The 26,403-nt window shown below is 41.3% G+C and overlaps 1 protein-coding gene across 4 annotated transcripts in view; it reads right to left on the minus strand.

Moving 5' to 3' along the window:
• Positions 1-4,635: 4,635 nt before the first annotated feature.
• The window catches only part of NRP1 (neuropilin 1), a 134,694-nt gene continuing 112,926 nt past the window's right edge, over positions 4,636-26,403 (minus strand). Inside the window, exons 11-17 of one of the 4 annotated variants that reach the window (XM_047066727.1) lie at positions 24,401-24,484; positions 19,954-20,013; positions 14,082-14,219; positions 9,967-10,238; positions 9,391-9,487; positions 7,065-7,115; positions 4,636-4,925 (exon numbers count right to left, since the gene is read on the minus strand). In XM_047066727.1, coding sequence (XP_046922683.1) covers positions 4,636-4,925; positions 7,065-7,115; positions 9,391-9,487; positions 9,967-10,238; positions 14,082-14,219; positions 19,954-20,013; positions 24,401-24,484 — 992 coding nt within the window. Of the gene's footprint in view, positions 4,926-7,064; positions 7,116-9,390; positions 9,488-9,966; positions 10,242-14,081; positions 14,220-19,953; positions 20,014-24,379; positions 24,485-26,403 lie in introns of all 4 variants that reach the window. The other 3 variants (XM_047066725.1, XM_047066724.1, XM_047066728.1) reach the window with 3 other exon arrangements.

Here is a 26,403-nt window from a genome sequence, read left to right on the forward strand (position 1 = left end):
CAGGGCTGTGAGATGGTAGGAGCAATGGAAGAGGAGATTAGATTAGAGATACACTGGACTCATCATTCAACCCCCCTAAACTTTGGATTCCTCATTTATAAGGTGGAATAATATTGCAAACCTTACCTCAAAGAGCTGCTATGAAAATAGCTAATGCTTTCAATAAAAAGCACTACAATGACATCACCATAGAAAATTCTGGTGCAGTGGAGTTTACTCTTTTCCTCCTAAAATGATATGATTGGTTCAAAGGACATTTATTGCTAACATGTTGCATGCAATGTGATAATGTGATGCTCTCATTTGAATCATCTTGCAATGTTTCATTGGACAGGTTTTTAAAAAGGTTATTAATCTAGTCTTACCTACTTTTGGTGCTCAGTTCTACTTACTTTGGGGCTCCCTTTACTCCCTTTCTCAACCCCCAAGTTGAAAAGCTGGTAAAGATCCCTTAGTGGATATAGGTTAGGGAAATAGAACTAATGCTTAACAGAACTGCTTTTTAATGCAACGCAACAGCTATAATTACCATTGGGAAGCAGAAATATTATGGAATGTTACAAAATCCATTTGATTTGCAAAAAGAACTAGTGTAATTCAGCCCGAGTGGCAATTAATAAGTTATTAGGGAAGACAGGAGATGGAACAATAAATAATTTTCATGCTTTTAAGTGTTTCAACCCTCATGATACATTTAATTCCTGACTTTGGGAAGTATTATAGAGTGATGTAGCTCATTACACCCAGTAAGAAGGACGTAGCCTAGCAGTTAACCAGGGGTGACACAGGGTGAAAACATCTATGTTTAAGGCCTTCTCAAACATGAGACAGAGACAATATTAATTGAGGGCCCTTAGCATTTTTCAGAAAGCATCTCTAGATGAATTCTGATAGACCCTTGCCAGTCATCATGTTTTCTGGAAACATCCCTGAAAGTAGGTAGAATTTAACTTCGGTGAAGTGATTACCCAGCTCTGTCTCTCTCTTCTAAGCAGAGAGACTTGAAAATTCCCTCAATAGGTAAAATGTCTTATTCTTAGATAAATCTTGGAAGATGCAAAAGGCAAAAATGTCCAGAGAAGCAGGAATATTGGTTCCCTGCAAAGAGCTATACAGAACAGCCCACTTCTCAAGAAGTTCCTATGCTTTCAAATTTCCCTATAATCAAAGGATTATAGATAAACAAAGAATTGTTGGTCTGTGGACAGTAGGGTTGCTGGAAGAAGTTTTGTAAAGAGTCATACTCAGCATGCTTTGGCTTAACATTTCTCTTGCTTTCGTGTTGCTGTCATTACCATTATTACTATTATTATTATTTTAGTCCCAGATGGAATAGAAACTTTCCTAAGAATTAGCAAATGGCCAGTTGTAATGCCATGCTTAACACTGCCTTACACCTACAAAGGCACATGCATAAACCCTGTCAGTTTAGTACCTACTTTCTATAAAAACAAAACTTACCAACAGATGTTTGTGAATTTCATTAAAAAAAAAAAAAAGATTTACCAAATGGAATAAAGAGCATTTGACATAAGATTTGGGGTTGAAAAATTTCTGTGTATAAGGCTAAATTCTATATTCCTATATCCTGACAGTGTCTAATTTGGGTCAGTATTCTACTTTGGGATATGTCTTCTTAACTTTCTCTCCTAATTAGGATATACTTTAAAAATTAAAAAAAGAACTTTAGGGGCACCTAGGTGGCTCAGTCAGTTGAGTGACTGTTGATTTCGGTTCAGGTCATGATCCCAGGGTCGTGGGATGGAGCCCCATGTCGGGCTCTGCACTGAGCGTGAAGCCTGCTTGGAATTCTTTCTTTCTCTCCCTCTGCCGTTCTTCCCAGCTCACTCTCTCTCTTTGTAAAATAAATTTTGAAAAAGAAAATTTTGAAAAGAAAAAGAACTTTAAAAAATCTTGGAAGTGATTCAATGTTGGCACAATACCAATTTCTTTAACAAGAACAAAGCTAATATAATAAAAGCCATCAGGTGTGGGTGTTTTATGAAAATGTTTAATTCAACTGTTTCTTTGGAATGTAGTAGTCATAGTTTGGAATCTAAGTTACAGTTCAGTTCTATGTGGTTTTTATGCTACTCAGTGTCTGAGAATACAAATGTCATTGAAAGTTAAGGCTTCGCTGTTCATTTTGAAACAACAATTTACAAGCGTCATATTGTCATAGAAAATAAAAATTTCTGTAAAAAAAATTTGCACAAAATTTTATGATGGTACAAAACATGAAGCAATCATATACCAGTAAAATGAAAACATTTTACTACAGAAAGTCTTATAGATTTCAATAAAGAAAAAATAGGTTATTTTACACCTTTAAAAATTACGAAACAATCTAAAACAATATAAACTGAACATTTTGTAACACTGCCTTTACAAATTAATAACTTTATAAACATATAATTTTTAAATATATTTATCAGTGCAAGATACTTTAAAATTTAAAGTTGCAGTATCATTTTTCCTTGACTAAAGACAACTCTAAGTCTGTTGCCTTAAAAAAAAAAAAAGCAAAAAAACTAAAACACATCTTGGTGCTTTCATCCTGGTATGATTGTAACAACTGAATGAATGCCTCTGGGGATAAAAATCTATTCTTTTTTCCTAGTGATCAATACTTTCCTGGAAACAAAAGGCATTCATAATCCAATTAAACCAAGATGAATGGACTGACCCATTCATGATGCAAATGTGACTCCCACAAATGCATCTGAAAGGGACCCAGGGCAATGTAGGAAGGACAATCTAAAAGTTCTATACACCATGGCCTGATACAAATACACGGGAAACAACCACAGCTTCTTTGGATTAATTCGCATGCTGCCTGATAAGATATTTACGGCTCTGTGCTGTTGTTCTAGGCTTCCTTCTTACCAGTCCCAAGGCAGGCTTTTTCTTTGTGAGCCATTGGAAGTTTCTAGGTGCATTCATTCAAATCTCTGTTTTTTCAGCGTTGCTGCTCAATGGATGTTTTTAAAGATTTGTTTTGACTTTACTTGTTTTCTTTCCCTGTATTATCTTAAAATACTTCCCCCCAGGCACCAGGATTTATAGTCACTTTCTTAAATTAACTGTTCTTTCTTCCATTTCCCTTGTCTGATTCAATAGCAAAACAAGAGGGTTCTCAAGGGTCATTTTGCATATTTGGATGTAAAAATCTCATATTTTTGGATACTTGGAGAATTGTATTCAGTCCTTCCTTTGGGTCTCACTTAAAAGCCAATTAGTATTCCTTCTCCCTCAGCTTCTCACTCTATTAAATGCAAACATTTCTATCTCAGATCATTTTGATTGGAGCAGACAGACAAATGGCTTAAGGAAAAAAGATACTGTCACTTTAACCAGTTAACAAGAAAACCAAAGTTAGACTTTGGAGGGCAAAGTTAGGAATTTCCCTTATTTATTTATTTTTAAACATAAAGTCTAGCAAAATTGCTTGCCATTACCAGCAGGTTAAAGCTGCAAGTTTCTTTTCTGGACAATGGCAAATGCTTAAATTCTAAGAGAGAAAAGAGAGAGAGAGAGAGAGAGAGAGAGAGACAGAGAGACAGAGAGACAAAGAGAGAGAAAGAGAGAGGAGAGAAAGAGTTTACATTTGAAAATACATTCCATATGAAAGACCAATAAGAGAGAATATTGCAGCTTTATACAAAAGGGTCAAGAGACATGAAATTGAACTACGGAAAAAGCAGAACAATTAAGCCACATTGCCAAATCTTCAGAGCCCTTGCCTTCCCAGGGGCTGACATCTCACACTAAAATATACTTTCTTCTTAGTCAGTGGGCCACCAGGGTTTGATTAAAGAGTAGGGCTTTCACCAGCGAGAAACAGAGCGGGTTGTTAATGTAACACAATGAGAACCAGTACAAACAAAAAGGCACTTGAGAGGACATAGACTAGCCAGTGCCAAGGATTTTTCATTGCGGTTGTCGGCAGCACACCCAGTTGCCAGCAGTGTTTGGTGATGGCACGGTTTCCTGTATGGAGTTCACAAGCACGAGGTTTAGTACAACACTGGAAAACATCAAGAAAATTTGACGGTATTGCTTTGTAAACAGAGCTGACACACTATACTGGTACTGAGGCTACAGCACTTTAACATAAAACATCCTAACCCTTCTTTGCCTATGCACGACGCGGGCAATTATACACAAGTACAGCTTCAGGAGTCCACTGAAGTGCAGTTATTCTAATAGATTCTGGGCACTGGGCTACAGGTAGCATGTCCATCAAAAGGGCCCCGCTGAATACACTTGGTGCCAGCATCTTGGATTTTGCACAGTTTCTGAAAAGAATCCATAAAAGGAAGAGGAGAGAGAATGGGGAGGGAGAGTCGAAATGAATCATTAAGTCATTCATACTTGGTCTCAACACCAGCATTGGATTATTCAAATGAAACCAACAGAAAAAAGCTGACTGTACATGATTCCGATTGCGAACACAGCTAACTTGTTCATGTCTGTCGGCCGTACTCATGGATGCTCCTGAGAAAAGCCTGGCTCAGCGTCATCAACGCACTTCCCAGCCTGTACAGTGAGAGAGATCAACAAACAGTTCCCCAGCACGTTCAAGTTACGTCCTTCCCCTTCAATTCTCTGACTCGTCTTTTCATCTGTCTGCCTTCATGCCTCCGAATAAGTACTCTGTGTATTCAGTTTGTCCTTTTTCAACTTCACGCCATCCACGAGTTCAAAGTTATAGTTCTCCAGGGCAGATAAGTTTCTTTCGGACATCCCATTGTGCCAACAGGCACAGTACAGCACGACCCCACACACGGCACCCAGGAGGACGCCCAGGGCACTCATGGCTATGATGGTGATGAGGATGGGATCCAAGGTCTTCAACACGTTGCCCGGCTTCCTGGAGATGTTCTCATTGCTTTCTCCTGTGCCTTCATAGCCTGGGGTGCTCCCTAGGGGAAAAGAATAATTGGCCCATGAGCAATGCCAACATACCAGATGAAAGTGGACAGAAGAATAGACAAAAAGGAGAGAAAAAAGCAAATCCCACACTCCAGGTTCGTCCGTCCTCTCTCAAGGGCCCGCAGGCAATCTCTGAAGTGGGGTTTGGCTCCCCCATGTGCGGGAAACACCAAGATTTAGAACTGAGGTATGGGAGGGGAGAGTTCTGGGGAGTCGGTGCTGTGACTCTGACAGATAGCTCAGCACATGGAAACAACTGATTCTGGACATACAGGGAGGGTTATGTTCTAATCGAATTCAGATTTTGCACAGCCCACCATCTGTACTAGATCACAATCTGTGTTTACAGTCCCTGGCCAAACATGTGGTCATCAAGCTCTGCAAAATGCTTAGTCACACATTTGGCTAGTAAGGGGATTTGACCATGACCTGTGTGTTTGCCTGATCCCCAAACCAGGCACAAGGAAACCTTCCAAGCTGCCCTTTCATGTGGCACCATTTCCTGCGAGTCTGGGCACAGTTTACACACGTGTTTGTTCCTCCACATGTGAAATCCTCAAGTCAAACAAATTCCCCCCAAGTCCACCGTGGGTTCACTCAAGAAGGAGAGAGCTTTCAGGACAAAGGGGATGCTTGCTGCTGACACTTCAAATGGGTTATGGCTCAGAGCTAGAGACCGTGTCTGTGTTGTGCTGAATAGAACACAGTTAATAATCAGCATCTTTGCAGCCTTGGTGGTTTCACTGGAGACAGTCACACTGCTCTGCAGTTCAGTCACTGGGGAAATGTTTTCTTTAGAGTGGAACATGAAAAATTATTAACATGGGAGCTCTGAGCCTAATTATGTGGTACTAGAAATGAGACTAAAATGTTAATGCACAACATTCAGTGTTTACTTAATGGTGTTCTGATCAACAAAGATTCCAATCAAAGAAAACTAAAAATATGAGATGCAAGTCCCTAAACAGGGGAAAACAAGCCTTGGGGCATATTAATATTCTCTCCCTTGAAACATTGTTTTGAAACAACCTCTAATAAAGTTTACATCTCAGCGTGGTGGGCTGTGTAACTAAGCTGAATGAGCTGGGTGTTAATGTTACTAATGTCATAGTATAGTGCCATATTTATCTGTGTCTATCAAGTCCAAGTCTGACTATAGCCAGTCCACATTTCTACAGGCAACAGGTGCCTATGCTAATGTGTAGGACACAGAACTGCTGGCAGCAGCTGTGAGTGATTCCGGGGCAAGTGTCCATCAATCCACAACTGCTGGCTGGGAGGTACAGAAGCTTCTAGAAATAAAATGGCATTAGGCAAGGCCCAACTCTGATCAAATGTCTTGTATTTGATCACAAAGCAGTCAAGAAAAACATACATTTTCAGATTAATCCGTGTAAGATCCGAGGCTACCACCCAATTAACCGTGCTACTTAAAGGCAAGTCACTGATCTGAGTTTTTCAGCCTCCTCGTGTACAAAATGGGGATAAATAAGCTTTAGAGAGCATAGAAGATACATATATAAAGTGTGTGGAACATACTAGGTCCTCAATAAATCCTTGCCATCATCATCATCATCATCCTCATCCTCATCACTGTCTTCATTAGCACAAAGTTAGGGGTCCCATGAAGAGGAGGAGGGAAACAGATTGAACACAACAGCTTATCACAAAAATTGGGTTCCAGTCCTCAAAGATCATGTCTGGATATCAACCAGACAAGAATTTAGGTTGGCTTCAAATTACTGTATGAAAATTAGCACTGATCTCTGGGTAAGTCATGGTCTTTACTGGTTTCCTACTTCTACAGTTGTAAAGTGAGAGTGTTTCACACAGTTATGCTCTAGGGGCTCCTCCAGCTCAGACAGGGGAGGGCAGGGTGAGCACGCTCCCCCAGGGCTCAGCCACTCCCCCAAGCTGGACTTGCCTCGGTGGCTTCCCTAGACCTCCAGACAGCTTAGAAGAGAGCACTCGCTCTGTGACAATTCGCAGCTCCATGGGCAGAGACGTTTATTTTATTTGAACTGCTTTGATATACCAGGGCACTAACGTTCCAGATAGTTGCTTCATGAAATTTACCATGAAAGCCATAGTAAATTAAAAAAAAAAATTGGTCAGCAAGAAAAATTTACCTGTTTCATCAATTTTATTTTCTGGGTTCCTTTTATCCAGGTCTGCCGGTTCTGACAAGTTAAACAAAATTGAAAGAGATATTTGAACTGCCAACAAAATTCGATACACACAACCACATAAACCTTCACACACACACACACACACACACACACACACACCCCTTCCTCACACTAATGGTTCTGCTAGATCTCTTTGAGAGTTTTTAGTGCAATCCCACCCTACCACATAACTATAGATCAATAGAGGGGCAATGTCAGATGACTAGGATATCTGTGTCACATCAAAATCCAGGTAGCACAGCTATCTGTGTTTTGAAGAGAAGAGTGGAGGGTGATGGTTTTGGCATCTGGAGTGTGGGGAGAAATCTGATGAAAATAGGAAACAGTAGTGGGGTTGTGCATATGGCTACCATCCTGTGCTTTTGTAGATAACTGCTTCCTAGCTCTTTGAGGCAAGAGACTGTGTCCTGTGTCTTAACAAAAAAACAAAACAAACAAACAAACAAACAAAAAAACCCTCTGGAAAAGAGTTCCAGTAGCTCATGTGGTTTTGAGTAGGAGGTGGGGAGTTTGAGTACTTTATTCACTGCTACATTCCCAACATTTACAACAGTGTCCAGAACATAAAAGGTGCCTCAATAAATATTTGTTGCATAAATGTGTGGATAAGTAATAAATAGTTGATAGTCTCATAGCATCCATAGCTAAATATTCAAGGATATATATTTGATGAATAATTATACAGTTATCTTAGACATCTTTTTATTGTGACAGCAACATAGAGTATTTTGGCAATGCATTAGTTGTGACTTTCTGAGTACATTGCTTCATAACAACTATAGCCATGTGGACCAGTCACATGAAAAGAAAAATGCTCACAGAATTGTCTCAATCCTTCTATATATTCACCGGAGCACTTGGATGCTGCTTTGCATACAATATGCAGTCCATTAAAACTTGCTGAATGGAATTAAATTTGATTTCTTTTCCTTAGTTTAGGGAGTTTACTCTTACATTCTAAAAATATAATTCTCATCTTGGAATAGGAAAGCCTGTGTAACTGCATGAAATGCGTATTTTTTTAAATGTTTATTTTTGAGAGAGAGAGGGAGACAAATAATCGGAACCAGGCTCCAGGCTCTGAGCTGGCAGCACAGAGCTCAACGCAGGGCTTGAACTCACAAACCGTGAGATCACGACCTGAGCTGAAGTTGGATGCTTAACCGACTGAGCCACCCAGGCACCCCTGAAATACATATTTTAACAACAGTGTAGACTTGGATGTGGCCAATCTGTAGAGTAATTGCAACTGAAATATTAAGTCTTATCATTTCTTGTGAAGACCTGCTAAGTAGTGTGGCATTAGATTTCCTTACATAGTACAAAGAAGCAGATCTTTATTCACTGCTCTTTTTCCCCTAATTTCTTTAATTGACCATATCAAATTATTGCCACTTTAGGATTACATATATTCAATATATTGTATAATAAAAGCTTTGTAAATTGCTGAAATGACCAAAAACCCATTACAGCCAACAGGCCCCCTTTGTCTTAAATTTGCCCAATAGGCTTACTCCATTTTGTTATAATTAACATCCTATTATATGATATATAGCAAAAGTTTAAGTGTAGCAAATGGAGCTTAAGACTAATTACTGTGCTATTACATTGCCATTAGTGATTCTATTTATAATTACATATCAAGAACCAGGGAATATGAATTGGTTTTCTATGTCAACTTTCATCTATACATCCAGACCAATAAAAACCATAAACTCTAATACTAGGTAAAGTCTCAAAATTTCATTTATTCTCTTGAGTCATTGCCACTATTTTCAGAGTCAGAAACATCTACTTATTTGTAATAAAACAAAGAATTATAGCTTCTATGATTCATTAAAAATGTAACCTTAATTAAGTTCACTGTGCTCAAAATTTTCAACGGCCTGCTGTTTTGTTTATAGACTCAAATATTTGGAATTATCCAGATGTCTGAGTTTTCCACTTTTCATCAAAATGTTTTGGCATGGTATATATAGCCTGTAAACTGTGAGTCTTTCTTCTGAGTTATGGTTTTGGGATTCCACATTATTTATGTGGTTTTGCAGGTACAATCAGACACTAAATGAACTGGGTTAGGAAAGGACGTAGCTAAAGATAAACTGACCCGATGTTATGCCCTGTTGCAACAAAATTTGCACTTCACAGGATGTGCCTATAGCCTGCATTGCAATTCTAGGTCTAAATGAACAAGACAAACACCATCACGTGAAAATAACTGTGCCCTGGGAAAGTGCGTCTGGTTTCGACAGCACTTCATACTTACTTGCGCAGTCCTCTTGTGAAATGTGGTTATTAATACTAATGTCATCCACTGCAATCCCGCCAAGGTTTCCTTTTCCGATTTCACCTTCAAAAATCACCTAACAAAATGAAATCATTTTCGCAGTATTGAAATGTTCGGTCCTGAATAGCAGTGTTTACAAATGCTTGTTCAGTTCAATCTATGGCACATAAATTAAATTCATGAGATTTCACGTAAGCGTGCGCTTCGATCATCAATCTATGTTAACTGCCTGGTGATGGCATCAAACTTCTAACACTCCCTTTTAGAACTCAAAACGTTAAACTGGGGAAAGCACCAAATAAAAGGAATGTTCATTGTGGCAGCCAGAAATAGATTATAAAGTAGCATTCTCCTCTTTCTCAGCAAATTGGTTCTATTCCTATAATGTTGGAGACTGCGAAATATGCTACTGAGATTGCAGCGAAATCCCAGGTTCGGGAAATGCCCGAAATCATCTTTGGAATAATTCCCACATCTCTTCTCCATGATTTTCAACATTATCTCAGTGTCTCTGAAGGAGTTGCCCTCCCACCCGGGGAAGGGAAGGGGGCATACCTGATAAAGCTTCAGAGACTTGTGGAGCAGGACACGCCCTTCCTTCCAGTGGTCTCCCTGGTGTCCGATGGCCATCCAGACTAACTGGTCATACTCCTCTGGCTTCTGATAGTGCAGTTTGACCCTCAGCGTGCCCACGTGTGAACCGGACATGTGATACCAGAAGGTCATGCAGTGGGCGGAGTTCTGGGAATAAACCACGGGGCTCACCAGACGAGCCACTTTGCCCTTCTGGTTTTCGTCGGCTTGGGAATAGATGAAGTTGCCATCTCCTGCTGTGACAAAAACCCAGGTTAGGGAGAGTGGCTGAATGTATGAATCCTTTACCTCTTCTTTCCAGTTCCGTGACTCAAACCTTCTCTCCTAGGCTAAGCACCGAGAACCCAAATATGCAGTGGAAAGGGAGCGGTGTGCTGTTGTTGGGGAACCTCTTTGGCAACTGGGTCTGCACTCCAAGCCTCTGTGAGTGGGTGCTTAATTGGGAGAAGGCTGTGAAGCAGCATTAATTTGGATACTACATATTTGGAATGCACTGTCACGTGGATCTGGGCTGTGACTCCAGTTGGCCTTTGCATCGTTGCAAGCACACTGAAAGCAGAGGGCAGACCTATTTTCATGCAACTTTAAAATAGTTTCAGCAGCACTGATGTGAACACAGACATTAAATGGAACATATTTTGATGTTTTCTTATTTATCATTTGAGCTGGGTGAGGATACTTAGGTCACTATAGCTTCTTGATAATAATAAAGTTGCAGTTTTTCCAAATAATCTAGTCATCTTCTTTTTCCCACAAATTCAGATGATTTTCCCTCATTTATTTTAATGGCTTATAAATTCCTTAAATACACCTGAAAGCTTGAATCTCAGCTCAAGTCCCACTCTTGTTTGATGTGGGCTTCTGGTTCAAGGAGAGGCAAGGTTGCATATTTGAGGCTTATTAGAACTTGCCATTTTGGCAGCGTAGACACTTGCCGGGCTGCAAGGACTTACTCTTGGCTTTGCTTTTAATTACCCCCAGTGGGAACATTTCCTCCTGCCACCACCTGGTCTATGCACACAACTCATGTTTCATTGTTTGCTCTGCAAATAGAAATACCTACTCTAACGCTTCACCTGATGTAAGTGCGAATCTGACGCTTGGGCCTCAGTGGGCAGCAGGATGTTTTGTTTGCTGCCCAAGGGGTTTGTGTGTTTGTGAGATACTTTTTCACTGTGCACATGTGGGCACGTCCTTGTATCTGCTCGCCTGCATCAACGGTGTCCAGGTGGAAGTGGATGTGTCAGTGGGCAACTTGCTTCCATCACCTGGCTGCTTAGATGAGATTGCACCAAAACACTCTTAATGAAACCAACGGGTGAAATACGAAGAGGGTGGAAATTCCAGCAGCATGTTTGATACTGTTTTTGTGGCGTGCTCCCATGACCAAGGGGACTCAGTCACTCTTGGGGTTTGTTTTCTCCCACTACTTTACCCTATCTGTGTGACACTGCCATTTCCCTGAGGTGAGTAGGGTATCAGTCTACCAGCAGGGACAGGTAGAAAACACACCCATCGTGCCTCTGTGCCCAACATGCCCATCTTAGGGAAAAATACTGAAGTTAGAGATGCTGCACAGAGGAAGCACACTAATGGAGTCCAAGAGGTTTATTTTGGCTAGTCAGTGAAGAGGTGGAAGAAAGAAGGAGAAAACTGGACTTGGATAGAGGAAAGATGGCTGCCTGAGAAATCTGTCATGACCTCTGCCCCGATGCACTGTGGTCTTCTAAAAACATGCTCCTGTCACTCCTCTGCTCAAAGCTTGTCAGTGGCTCCTCACTACCGTTAGCCTCTTCACTTCTTTTCATGACACCCGAGGCCACACACCCCCCCTGCCACATATCTAACTGCTTCACAGAGGAACCTGCCCAACCACACCACCTGCCATCCCTCTTCCACGTCTGCACACACCATCCTAGCTCAGACAGTCTCTGGGACAGAACTGCTTTCTCTGATCCCCCGTGTTACCTTTCTTGTCGCTGCTCATCCCCACCTTGGGGCACCCTCACGCCTGCACAGTAATCATTTCTCACCTGCAACCAGACTGTGAGCTCCTCAGGGCAGGGCTACCCTCCTTTATTCCCGAATCTCCAGTGTCCAGTTCAGCATCTAATCTAAAGTAATAGAACTCCTCAAACAACCCTTGCTCAACGAACCAGGGAAGATGACGGGCTTCAGGAATCCTCCTTAAGGAGGTACATAGCTTCCCTCTTAGAAGTCAACTGCAGAAAACCACGTGGGTTTCTTTGAAAAAATTCAAAATTGAACAGCAGGATATTTTACCTAGATATTGCTAATTTAAAGAAATCTCCAGGTCTGATTTGCAAAGTGCGGAATACTGTGTAATGTCGGTCCGTGTGCATGTGTGCTGGGTGTAGGCTCTTTTCATCTAGGATTTTTATGTTAACAAGTTCCTGCCTTTCAGATATCGGGCTCACCCCTCTCTCTCAGCAAATGATTGCCTTCCTAGTGCTACAGGAGGCTTTTTCTCTTCAGGGCAGACCTGGTAAATCTGGGTGTCTGGGAGAACAAAAGAGACAAATCCTTCTGAAGGAATCACACTTCTCAGCTGTTAATCTAAGACAAGCCCTCCTCTTCTGATACTCCAACACATAAAGCGTTGATATTTTTCCCTTTCAGGGGTTTTATCACAGTTCTGGGTCAGGAACTCTGTCTTCATTTTCTCAATTAGCACTTTACTTCTGCAAGCCTTTTAGCTTTTGTCTCTGGCTAACATAGCTTTTAACCTCCTTTGAATGTCAGATCCTACTGAGCCATTTTGCTTCACTTTGCATCAATTTTTCCACCATTACTGCCTTCATTTCAGCTAATTGCATTTGGTTAATTTGATGCCATTTATATGTACAGTGCCATTTACAGTCAAAGTATTTTAAGTTTTCTAAAACTGCTTGTCTTAAGATTCAATTGAAAGTGTCTCAGAATTGAAGGAGTCCAATTTTATCCAATTTCCTTGTCATTCTCATTAGGAAAAGAGGTAGCTGTGGTGGAAGGCGGCCAATTCAACCTACTTAATGGTTATATTCACTGGGGAAAGAAAAGTGAACAATAAAATGGGAGAGGCATGAAGTGCCCTCTGCCCATCCATTGGCCCACTGACCCACTGGCCCAAAGCCCTAGCATGGGGCAATTTTGCTTAATGAGATTTCTCAGCCTCAGAAAATGCCCCTCAAAGGTATCATTTGAGAAGCCACCTCTTCAGTGAACAGTCCTGTAAGTCTCCCTGCGTAGGGTAGAAGTCGGTGGGTTGTATCTGTTGTGTATGGGAGTGTGTGTATATGTGGTCTTTGTAGGACGCCGCTGGATCTTTACACTGGGTGACAAGATGACTAAAAGGAAAACAGGATGGCGGTGGATAAAAAGTTCTTGGAGTGGCTGTCAGCCCCCTGTAACCCCCAGCCCATCCCTCTGCCCCTCATTAATCTTAGCAGGAAAGCAAGACAGGAGGTGGTGTGGGGTGAGGTTTCCACCTGCTCAGAAAAAATGGGCTAGATTTACAACCTTCCTCTAAAGAATAAGAATCCCACCCCACCTTCTTCCACTTCCATGTCAAGGGTCAAGAGAGAGCAAGCAATAGTCTCACTTATTGTTTCTTTAGCTGCAAAATAAATGAGATGACATATGTCTGGACTTGCTTCAAAATAATCCAGAGTCAGGGGTGATAGGGATAAAATAAGAGTCCTGTGATTTAGTGCCTGTTGAAGTTGGGTTATATACATATAGGGTTCATTTCACTAAGCCTTTTCTATTTGAGTATACTTGAAATTGCCATAAACAGCTCAGGAAAAGTATGAAACAGGTAATTATTCACACATCTTTACCCAGTTTGCTATTTACCAGAGAGGCAGTCAGTTGCCAAACTTAATCAGCTTTCTCTACTACTTGGCGGACAAGCATCCCTTCTAGGAAAGGAGAGCTTGGTAATTCCAGGAAAGGAAGACATGAGTGAACGCATGGTAGTCTTTTCAAACACCGCTGGTCCCACAGGCCACAGAAACCCTCCATAGCCACACCTTTGCTAATTCAAAGAAATGAGGCTGAAGTGAACTCTCCGTTACCTGTGTGATCCTGAATCGGTCCGGTTTTGCTGGTCAACACGCTCCACTTGAGCTGCACGTGATTGTCATGTTCCCAGTGACAGAATGTCTTGTGAGAGCCCCAGCCAAATTCGCAGTTAAAACCGTATGTTGGAAACTCTTCAGTGGGTGGAAAGGAAAAATAGAGAAAAGCAGAGAAAGACAAATTTAATCATTTAGGTCAGAAAGGCCTTTAATTTGCTCACAAAAGGCACAATTTATATAACTTAACGTATGTTTGAAAATTCTGGGAAAGCCACAAAATCCAGGATTACCAGGAAACTCAAAAGACGCATGGAGATGTCAAAATGTTTGCAAAATCACGTTTAGGATTTTTTTTTTTTTTTAATCTAGCTTTAAAAAGATTATGGACTGCCTGCCAAATTGGTTTTACATAAAATTTCCAGAAAGGTTACTTTCCAAGGCATATATATTACATCTGTAGCATTCTCCCTTGGTCCACAATATTTAATATGAAAGATACTCTATTCTTGAGTATTATATAAATTGATATCCACCAATGAAAAGAATCTTAAGTACAGATTGACCTGTGAACCTTAAAAGTCTAGAAATGTGACTGGGCTGGATGTCTCATTCTGGAGGCTATCTGTATTCTCACCATTCTGGCTAATGCCTCAGGTCTTTAGGTCAGATCTCTGAAGCATTTCTTAAGATTATTTTTTCTTCTGTGCTTTGCATCAGGTCAATCAATTTTAAATGTAAGTTTCTGCTTTTTTAGTGAATTTTAAAATGTGTATGTAAATTGTTCACCCCACTTAAAACCCAGGCAAGTTCACATAAAGCCAAAGCATTTTTAAATAGCTGCACATTAAAAAAAATTTTTTTTTCATGTTCAGAGTGTTTCCTTTGGAATCTAAAAAGAAAGTATGAATGGATTCTCAGAGGGATTATTTATTTTGTGTGTTCTACAAGGTGCTATTTGACTGTGGTGTTTTTTTTAACCCCCACAGCTTTACTTTTTTTACTCAACTCCTTTTTTTCTTACAAGTAGCTTCTCTTTTTAAGTATGGAAAAAATGAAATCATAATGGCTTGGATTTTGTTTTTGGTAAACTGAAGCGAATAATAAAAATAATCCTAAAGATAAAATTCTCCTGCTTCTGCCAGTCCCACTCCTCCCCCCATTACATAAAATTAAACACACAAAGCGCGGCTGTTTTCTCTAATGAAGGAAGGTCACCGCTTCTTGAGTTTAGGTAGTCCACAAGATGGCAGCATTGAAACGGAGAGAAAAGTGCCCAGGGCGTCTCGCCAATTGGATCTTGAACATTCCTCAAACAATTCCTATGTACAATAAGGGAGGTATAGTATCGTATGTTGTATTAGGGTCAGGCTGAGATCCTAGCTTGCTTTGATCTTTAACTTTGTCCGTGTTTAACACGACGTAGCCTGCTTTCTTCTCGGAGCCTGGGCTCCATTGCCCCTCCCCCACTTTAACAATGGCAGGAGGGATTTTAATGGGAAGATTTAGTGAATAGATAAGGATGATTTACTTTGCATTTTTAGTTTCCAAGGAACCCTTTTCAAATGCTAATGTAGAATTTTGGAAGGAATGCACCATATGCATTGTCAAAAGGAAACTGGATGGATTCTCCCATCCAGGGACAAGGAGACCTCCTGAGGGGTGAGGGGTGGAAGGGTGCCTAGGGCCAGTTTGGGAAAGTAACTCTAGTGTGAGCCACGTGATGCATACAACGTGCGGACTTTGTGTTAGTGCAAAAGGGCTGTATTTCACAGCTATGGTGTCACTGGAGTGATATATTTCATGTCTAGTCTATCCTAACCATGAAATAGGGCTTCTTAAAGCATGAGAAACCCTCTCCAAAATTTACCACACTTTTGAGCAGCAAGATTGAATTATGCAGATGAACTACAGTCCATTGAACAGTGACTGAATGGTTGAGCAACCTTGGATGTCAACACCCACAAACCTGGAATGTACTGCCGCATAATCTCATGTTAGAAAATGTTAATATTGGAAAATGTTAATATGTGTGTGGTTTTGGGTTTCCTCCTTAAATGTAGTTTAGAAGACATGCACATGTAGGAAGGCAGCAAGCCATTACAGCACACACATTTCTGGTTGTATTTCTGGTTAATACATCAAATTATTGTATAGTATAGAAAACCACACCATGCATTATTTTGGCTCTTAATTTTCTGGTGATAACAATAAAATATATGAACTTGGATGTTTTGGTAATGACCAGGACATAGGACAGCCTTGCTTGAAAGGAGGACTCAAGCATTTCTGCAGCTGTACTGCTCAGTGGTCTGTGTTTATCTTCTTATGTTTTTTCCAGTCCTAGGAATTTAACAAGGCAATCTGCTCTAACGTTATGTATTTTACTACTCTTTCATCTTCTTGTCCCAATCATATAATCTCTGGCAATCTTGCTAATTTAAAGGAAATACTCTTTTTTTTTTTTTTAATCAATGCATATGGTGGCGAGGGGTGTGGTGAGAGAAAATGTTGAAAATTCAAGCCTGGCCAGAAAGTCTATTAAACACATAAAATATACACAAACATTTATAGGGAAGGGAAAGAAAAAAGAGATTGAGGGAGGAAAAAAGAAGGACAGAAGCAGAAAAGAGGAAAGAGAAAGAGAAAAAAGCAAATTGATGAATGAAGTTAAGTATATAGGACTATTGACCTTTCTGTCTTCAAAATATTATCCAGGCCCTGTGGCTGCATGATTCTCATTAAATTCATTGGGAATAATCTGGCTAAATCCCTTCTTGACTCTTAAAAATAGCAGGAAACAATATTCTGAACTTAAAACAAATTTACAGCCGCTGTGAGCACGCACCAGCTGCAATTGTTGAACTATGTTGCCCACAGTCGAATCATTAGCACCATATATGCACAAGGATTTAATTTTAGAATCTGCTTTTCAAAACTTCTTTTGAGGATGTTAACTAGCTTACTCACAGACTGGTCTTTCAGTCCAAATAAGTGGAGGTGCTCAGGCCCATGTAATCAGAGGTTAGGAATATACTCTGAGCTGCTATAGGAGTGTTTGAAGATCCTCAGAGGGTGAGATGTTTCAGCAGGGGGAGTTAGATTTAAAATGCAGGGTTTCTCATCATTTCCTGGCAAAGCATTAATAGACTTTTATGCATCTGATTACAACCCAGGCAGTATATGAATATTATATATCCACTGAATTTATTATATTGATAAGAATCCACAAAAATGAAATTTTAAGACTCTGCTTGAGTATCTAATGGTTTCAGCAAAATGAGATTAGATGAAAGTTCAGGGGTTCAGTTTGCTGCTTATAAAGATGTCCAAAGAATCTGAAAACTGCAGAACAGTGTAGATCAAATTATCAGATAGGTGGGTCCCACCACTGGGTGAACACCTCAAAATCAGACTTGGCCTCTGACTTTATGTACACTCTGGGCCTACTGAACTGTTCTGAGCATTGGTTTAGCCAGAAGCCTACAATGAACAGAACTCCTCAAAGAAGGTCAGACTGTCCATTATCCACAAAGACTGGGAGACAGATTCAGGACTCAAGCAATGGAAAAACAGGAAACCAAGGTCATTTGTGGAACTCAAAACCAGAGCAGACCGCCTTTATCAGTAAGCTCTGGTTTGACATAAACTGGTTTAGATTGTGGTCGCTATGGGTATTACTGGTTCTCGATCTGTACATCTGTGCTCTGACCACAGTACACCCTCTGAGATGGCTGGCCCTTGAACTCATGCACAAACCGAATGCATTCACAAAGTCATGCCTAACCTTCCACCTCCAGGGAGAATTATCCCATTTTGGAATCTGGTGTATACCTTTCCATTTTCTCTAGAACTGTTGCTCACTTTTAGTTTTTAAATGATCCAGGGGGCCTGGGTGGCGCAGTCGGTTAAGCGTCCGACTTCAGCCAGGTCACGATCTCGCGCTCCGTGAGTTTGAGCCCCGCGTCAGGCTCTGGGCTGATGGCTCAGAGCCTGGAGCCTGCTTCCGATTCTGTGTTTCCCTCTCTCTCTGCCCCTCCCCCGTTCATGCTCTGTCTCTCTCTGTCCCAAAATAAATAAACGTTGAAAAAAAAATTAAAAAATAAATAAATAAATAAATGATCCCTAGCTCTTTTGATAGGCAAGAGGAGAGAGGAGTTGAAACAAGTTCATTGGCAACTTCAGAGTGGCTTTATTTTTTAATTTTTAAAAATATTTATTAAAAAAAATTTAATGTTTATTATTTTTGAGAGACAGAGAGAGAGAGAGAGCACACAAGCAGAGGAGGGGCAGAGAGAGGAGGAGACACAGAATCCAAAGCAGGCTCCAGGCTCTGAACTGTCAGCACAGAGCCTGCCGCAGGGCTCAAACCCACGAACTCTGAGATCATGACCTAGCCAAAGTCAGAGGCTTAACCGACTGAGCCACCCGGACGCCCCTTAGAGTGGTTTTAATTAACTCTCTGGCAAGAGAAAAAACTAACAGAGCAGTTAATATGTTTGTTACATCATTAGAACTTCATGTTTTCACCTCAGCCCTCTTCCCTATGACAGGTCACAGAAAGCCAGCCGGCAGTTACTCCACAGAAAACCACCCAAGAGGGCCAAGGGCCCCCAGAAAAGTCAGGAAACAAGCGAGAGGCCGGGCTTCACTCATGACCAACTGCAGCCATCCAGCGTGGTTGCACAACCCCTGGAGGCCATACTTTACAACTGGTAAAGATGTAATTTGGACTATAGTTTTTTCTGAATTTAGGTGAACAGATACTCTTCTGTTTCACCTTTCCATAGTTGGGGGTGTCTGAGCCATGGGGTAGCAAGAACTCTGTCAACCTGAGCACACCACAGGGAAACTTGGGGTTAAGTTCAAGTGAAGAGAAGTTTGTTTTGCAGTTTAATCAGGTCAACGGTGACAGTGTCCTTTAAGGAAGCATACTAATTAGAGCAGTCCTTTCTACTTTCTGCCTAGCTGGGTAGTGTCATACTGTTGAGGAAACATTGATATACACCACACGCCCCATTAATAAATGACTGTGGAGGCCAAGGCTGAGTGAGCTTCAATAAAGGAAATGGAGAAGCTGGAAAACTGACCTGGTCACCTTACTCTAATGATTAACTTTAAAGTATTTAAAACCTCTGATTGCTTATACTGACTATTTCCCTTCGTGTGTGTCTGGGGGGAAGAATTTTACAGAATACTAACAAAATACAAAAGAGAGAAGGGGGGAGGCTGCCATTTCACTGCCGCTGGCCGCTGATAAACAGCAAGCCAAGGGTTTGAAAAGTCATTACGCTTTTCTATGAATAAAAGGATGCGGAGGCGCTCCCGAGGGCGCCGCTCTCCCCCCGCACAATCAGAGCCCTGGTTTCCTGCACCCCACTTCGTGGCACGCCCACTGGAAACGCTGTTGTCAAACTGCCAACTTCGTGGCAGGCAAAACTGACAAACTTTGCCTGTCTCGGTTTTGCAGAATTGTGATGAAAATAAATAGTCAGGCTGCTGCCTGTGAGATTTCCTTCTCCTGTAGTTTGCAAACACAGTCCATGTCCTAGATGTGCTGCGTTAAACAAAGTATGTTACTCAGTTCCTTCAGTCGGGAGCTGGGATTGTCACCATTTGGCAATTACTGATGGAGAAGGAAACCTCACTCCCGGCTGCATATACATGTGGATGAAAGGAAAGCAATATTTATGGCTCATGCTTAGAGACCAGATGCTGCATGGCGTCCCTCTTCTAGGACTTTGGGGGAAACCGAAACCAAGAAGCTGCGCAGGGCACTATTTCAGGGCATGGAGGGGGGCGGCCATGCACTATTTGGGGGGGAGGGGGAGAAGCACACGTGGAATCTACGCCATTTTGTTTTGTTGGCTACCTGATTGTATTGTGCTGTCTATTATGGTTGGTTTTTCTGTGGTCAGCACGGTGGTCCCACCTGAAAAACAAAAGTAGTGACAGACGAAAATGAGAAAAAAGTAAGCATTGGGGATAATAAGCATTAAAGAAATGCTGCATGTGTGCATACATCTGTTAGAGGCGAACATTTTCCACAGAAAATCCTTCCTTTAATTCCGCCTGTAGTAATTTGTTTTACTTAGATTTTGTCCACCACGATATCAAGTTCAAATAAACCACTATTTTTTACTCAACACATTTGCTCATGAAGCATCCAGGCGGTATGGACAGTTTGAGACTTTGTTCCAAGGGCATTCCCTGGTTCCCAGGCTAAGCGTGCTACACCATTGTGACAGTGAAGGGCAAAAACCTCCACAAGTCCCCAGTGACTTGGGAATTAAACTTGACCTGGGCCTCTTAAGCTTCAAATAGTTTCCCAAGGTTTCAGATGCGTGCCTTCAGGGGCGGTGTAGGGCTGCTCCCCACAATCTATTTTGAAAACTGTAGGTTTAAGAGGGCGACAGCAGTTCCTCCTTTCTTTTGCTGCTGTAGTTGTTTATTTTTCCCAAGGACAAATATTCTGCCCAGTGTGTGATTTGGAGAAGCTGCAGAAAAAGTTCACAGGCCCAGAGAACTGGAAGTTTGCACAAAGAATATCCTGAATGTTGTGAGCTCTCAATCGGTAGGGCAACTTTGGAATTGCTGGTGAAGGAACCAGGTGCTGATTTAGCTCCACCCTCTTTTCTTCTGCACCCTGGCGCTTCCATTTTCTGCTCCTCCTCATTATTACACTTCTGGTTCTGGTTTAGTTTTTTTAATGTTTATTTATTTTTGAGAGAGAGAGAGGGAGGGGCAGAGAGAGCTGGAGATACAGAATCTGAAGCAGGCTCCAGGCTCTGAGCTGTCAGCACAGAGCTAGATGCAGGGCTCAAACCCATGAACTGCAAGATCAGGACCTGAGCTTAACCAACTGAGCCACCAGGTGCCCCTACACTTCTGTTTTAAAGTCGTGTTCTTGAACTTGCCAAACACAAGAATCACCTGAACGCTGGTTGAAACTGCAGCTGCCAATCCGCCTATCCTCCTTGGAACTCCTTGAACCAGAATGTCCAAAGTTCAGGCCTTGAAATCTGAATTTGCAAAAGCTTCTCAGGTGAGGCTTATAACCCACTAAATGCAGGGGAAACACCGGTTTGCTGTTTATTACATAAGGTGTTGGAGCCATTTCTCCTTATGTGTATCTGTTTTGCAGATTATGATCAGAGATAATCTATTTGTTACCCCAAGAGGGAAAGCCCAGGGCAGACTCAGGGGAAGGACATGGGGTGGGCTCATGAGTATCAGGGAAAGTTTGGGAGGTGGTTATAAGGTGCCATTGTACAGCTTCCAGTAGGATCATTCAATAAAGATGTGTGATCATCTCTATTCTGGCCAGGTCCTAGCTTCACCCTGCAGCTTCCACAGAGCAGAAATCATCCAGATCATGAATCAGAGAGCCGTAAAATCATGCTCTTGGGATGGTTTGAAGATTTTGGAGCTAATTGACTACAGCACCAAGTCATGTTACCCTTGCTTTCCCAGCATATACGCTGGATGAGCGGTCACACGTGTGCGTGGCCTCAATGAGGCAAGCACTAGGAAGAAAGAATTATATATATTATGGGTTAAGGAGGTGAATCTATAATGGCAGAATTGGAGGGAGGCCAGAATACATTAGCATTCTGTTCCCAGTGGTCTCAAGGGAGAAAGACTCAAGGTGAAAATTCACTTTTTAAAACTGATATGCATTATCAGTTTTGTTATACGTTGGGAGCCAAACTCTGATGTTGGGTACGCACAGACCCAATGAGAAATTTGGCCTCCTGGTGCCTTTGAAGCTAATTGTATTATCTAACGACTTCAACAGCATTTGCAAATGAGTAACTTCAGGGGTGGATTTTCACCTTGGCAAGCAGTGTGGGAGAGCAAAATCTCTCCTCATTTCCATGCATTTTGGTAGAGTTCACCTGGAATTCAGTGTTGTTTGTAAGTAATGAGCATTTTGCTAAAATACTTATTTGCCACTATATTCAAAGCAGCCAACCCAGGAGGAGAAATTAAAGGGACACCATCTGCATTAAGGAACCAAACACCATGAAAGAGAGCATTCATCCTAATTTCCACACCCCCTCCTATCAGGATAAGGTGAGGATGCTTTCACTTTGGCTCCATTACACTCAACGTGCCAAGTTTGAGGCTCTGTCAGCAAAGCCTGTGACTGAAGGAGCAAGGAGTGTGTGTGAGCCTAGGATGTGAGCTGTTTCCATGCAAGGTGATACCTGGGTCAGGGAGGATTTTGCTCCTTGCAGAAAAGCTTACATAGGAGCACACCCTTTCTCAGAAAAGGATAACAAGTAACTTCATAAAGCAAAACAAGTAAAAACAGCAACAAGAAGAAAACCCAAAACTGGCCGCAATGCGATAAATGAATTTGAAACATGAGATGCCTTCTGAAATCACCTCTTCTTGATGGGGGCGTAGAGCAGGCATTATCAATACCTCTGGAAGTTCTTAATATATGTCTGATTCATAGAAATGTTGAGACAAACGGGCTGGCTCGAGAAAATAACTTTTTTTTTGCCATTGTAGTATGTAAAAAAGAAAAAAAAACTAGAACTTTTTTCTATCTCACCAATAAATGATGTTAAATGCTGTAGATAAACTATAACCTTGTACATTTAAAAGACTGTCAGTGTTTCTACTATAAATGACCCATTTTCTGTGGTTTGTTACTCGTTTGGCATACATAATTTGCTCCAGGCTAACATACTTGCCCTATTTCATTCAAAGGGTTCAGTTTCAATTGATTCAGTCACGAACTGATCCAAAAATGAGAAGGTTGGTTGTTCTGATATGAGAAGTAAATCTGAGGCTTTGTTTCTAATCAATATTAACTGACCACTTTAGGGTTTATAAAGAAAAGAACCTTCTCCACAAGAGGGCAATTGAAAGGGTATACTGTGATGACTACAGTCGTTCCTTTTTATGAGGAATTTCACTACAGATGTGTGACAGGGTCCACAAAAAGCCTGAGGTCTGTGTCAGGGTGTTTACAAGCAATCCTGGGAAGGTTCCACAGGACCTGGTTCATAGAATGGTACTCTGTTCTTAACATCAGCTGTAGGGTTTTCAGCTTGAACTTGACATCTCACAAAGAAAATGCCTCTACATTAATTAATTTTTGTGGTTTTTGGCTGCTTACACACAAGATTTGTTTTCAAAAGCCCATAGTAACATTTATTGGCCCTATGACTGTAAGTGATTAGCCTGGAAATTTGGAGGGAGACAGCCTTAGGAGCTGGGATTTAAATGTAAACCAAGTTCATGGTACTATGTCTCTGAGCTACATTTCACCTCTTATTCTATCTGAGTGCCGAGCTCTCTTGCTCCTTCAGAGGAGAGCTTTTGAAGTAATTGGAAATGTACTGTGGGACATTTCCTTCCAGATTTTTACATTAATGCATTAGCCAATAACATGGCACTATTATGAAGTTACATGGTAACGCCTTCAGTTTCGCCCATGGAAATTAATTATGTGGGCTCTCTGAGTCCCCTCTGGCTAAAAATACAGACCTGTATCCAAGGGCTCATGTTTAATCTAAAATGAGAGTCAGATGCTATATGAAACTGCATTTGACCCAAGTGGCGATAAAGGTCCCACAGTGCCTTTGGCAACAATAGGGTGAAAATCCTACTGCCTTGGCCAATTTCCAAGTGGTACAATCCCATTTCCCCACTTGTCTAATATTTCCTCTGCCATTCCAAGTAGAAGAGAAGGTCACTTTGTAGCTCTTAGGGTTTTAGAATGTTATGGAGTAATACTCTAAATTAATTAGTGAGGTATTTGGCACACACCGTCCCTGATACATTTGCTAGTCGTTGCTGATGTGAAATAAGAAGTAATTCTGCCTTTGTAAATTTCAATGTAAAATGATTTACAAAACCCTAACTTAAAAGCTGCATTTCAAATATAAGCCTAATTTCATCAATTAGTTGGGTAAAGGTTCCACTCAAAGCATTTTCCCCTTGTTCAAAAATGCAAATAAACATTTTGAAGTGTGTGGTTGTGTAGGGGTGGTGCACGTGTTGTGGGGGTGGGGGTTTGAAGGTGAGGATGAGTTTAGCACATGGAGCCATAGAGAAATTCTTATGGAATTAAGAAAATCCTAGCCTCTGGCTCTGAAAATGGCTAAAATAATTGTGCCAAACGGCGGCGGCAGACGGCATGAGGAAAGGAAGCAGTGACCCCAGTTGATGATGGCCGCCACCGTGAGGAGCTACACAAACATGAACAGACATGCACTAGCAGGTCTCCACTACGACATGACTGAAATGGCACAGCAATGGGATGAAGATGGTTTCTGCACCTGTGAGCTGGAAGTCATCACCTGTTCCGCTGTGGCAGTTGGCCTGGTCATCATCACACTCGTCCACCAGGTTCCCGTTGGGAGTGGTCGGTCCAGCTGTAGGTGCTGAAACAAGATCCAAGGATTACTACCTCACACCTCTGAAATGTATTTGCGAGGCTCTGGCTATTGAGTCTGCTAACACCTTTGCAGAAAACTCTAATCCGTGGTAAGAAGGCCAGGAGCATGATTCGCCTCCCTTTCAGGAGCTAAATCTACTTGGATTTGGCAGAATTCGTTGGGGACTGCTTTGTTTTGGTATTTGATCCATATCTGTTCAGTAGAGCTGGCTGCCCTAGCATTTTATACATTGCTATCTACATAAACATCCTTTTTGTGAAAAGTGCTTGCATTCTCACTGGTTATTTATTCATGACCCTGGAATTGAGAACTTTGATGACAGAGATTCTGCTTCAACTGTTTTTCCTTACATTCTCAGTGGGCTAGAGAATTCGCCTGTCATGAATTCTTTTACTTTCTGAGTATTAGCTAAGCTTGCTAGGTTTGTATTAGAATTTTTCTCCAAAAGGGAGTCTCAAGATTCACTTTTAGTACAATATTGTTCTTTAAAAAAAAAAAAAAAAGAAAGAAAATTGTGAATGACTCCATTTCCCTTTAAGTAAGCTTCTCAACTTGTGATCCCCCTCTCCAGAGCAGGTGTTTGAGAGGAGCTGTCTTAGATGTCCTGGGGTCATTTTCCCTTAACTCCCGGAAGACTGCATTCCACTGTGGACAGGTATTCCTGTATCTTTGAGTGTGTAGTTGAAAGGTAGCCAACATTAATCAAAGACTGCTTTTGAAGTTCTTTAAACTTAGTTTGGTCTATTATTTTTCAGCCTGTTACTCATTCTTGCAATCTGTTTAATATTTTACAGTTTTTGGCATTACCTTTCACTTTGCAAGGCTTGAGATAATGTACAGCTCTCAATGTCTGAGAACCAGACAAGATACTGGGAGTGGGGGCCTGTTCTCTAATAGCTTCTGGCCATGTGTCTGGGAATGTGTTGGTAACTGCTTCTTTCTCAATAAAAAAATTGATAGTCTTTGTTATTGTGCTTAATTACTGAGCAGAGTTATGACAGATATAGAAATGTAGCTAGGCGCGCCTGGGTGGCTCAGTCGGTTAAGTGTCCGACTCTTGATTTTGGCTCAGGTCATGATCTCATGAGATGGAGCACTGTGTCCAGCTCTGAGCTGATGGCACAAACCCTGCTTGGGATTCTTTCTCTCACCCAACCCCCTCTCAAAATAAATAAATAAGCATTAAAAAAAAAAAAAGAAAGAAATTTAGCTAGCTTCAACTTCCTCAACTGCCCAGAGCACACACTAGGAATGTGTACAGAGAATGTGCACAGTGTTTAGGCACACCATCTAGACTTTGTGAAATGCATACACACACATTTTGGGCTCCACGTACTGCTATCAGTGAATCAGTGGAATCCTCCCTGCTAATCCAGATACTTGTATTCACTGAGTTACCTGCCACTTTTAAGTATTTTAAACTCTCTATTCATCTGCATTCCTTATGGGATTTATAAAGGAGGAATTCCTCATTGGAAGTGGCCCAGGGTAGTACCTGGTTTAAATTTAAAAAATAGAAAGTGAATAATTTTTATTTCCCAATTTTACTACTTGGATATATTTTATCTTCTGTGATTCTCTAATTGTGTCTTGTAAATGCTAGCCCCAAACAGGACAGACACTTGCAGAAGGCTCAGCTATATCTCACCGTCTTCCCGTATCCCTCTAGGTATGTCCCATGGCACAGTCATGAAGCAGATATTTTAATAGGGCCTGTTAATCATTTTAAGGAAGAAAAAAAAAAAAACCACTCCCTTTCACAGATTGTGTCAAAAAGTTTTGACATTACTTTCCCCGGATGTTGGTTTCTCTTATGGCTAAGGGCAACTTCCTCACTTTTGTGAGTGCTTGGAAACATCTGTGGCAAATCTCTTCACCAACGATTTGTACCTCTCACTACAGAG

The sequence above is a fragment of the Lynx rufus genome, unplaced genomic scaffold, assembly GCF_022079265.1.
Source record: "Lynx rufus isolate CCGP_SWC_20201006 ecotype Redwood Valley unplaced genomic scaffold, mLynRuf1.p SCAF_7, whole genome shotgun sequence".
Classification (NCBI taxonomy): Eukaryota; Metazoa; Chordata; class Mammalia; order Carnivora; family Felidae; genus Lynx; species Lynx rufus.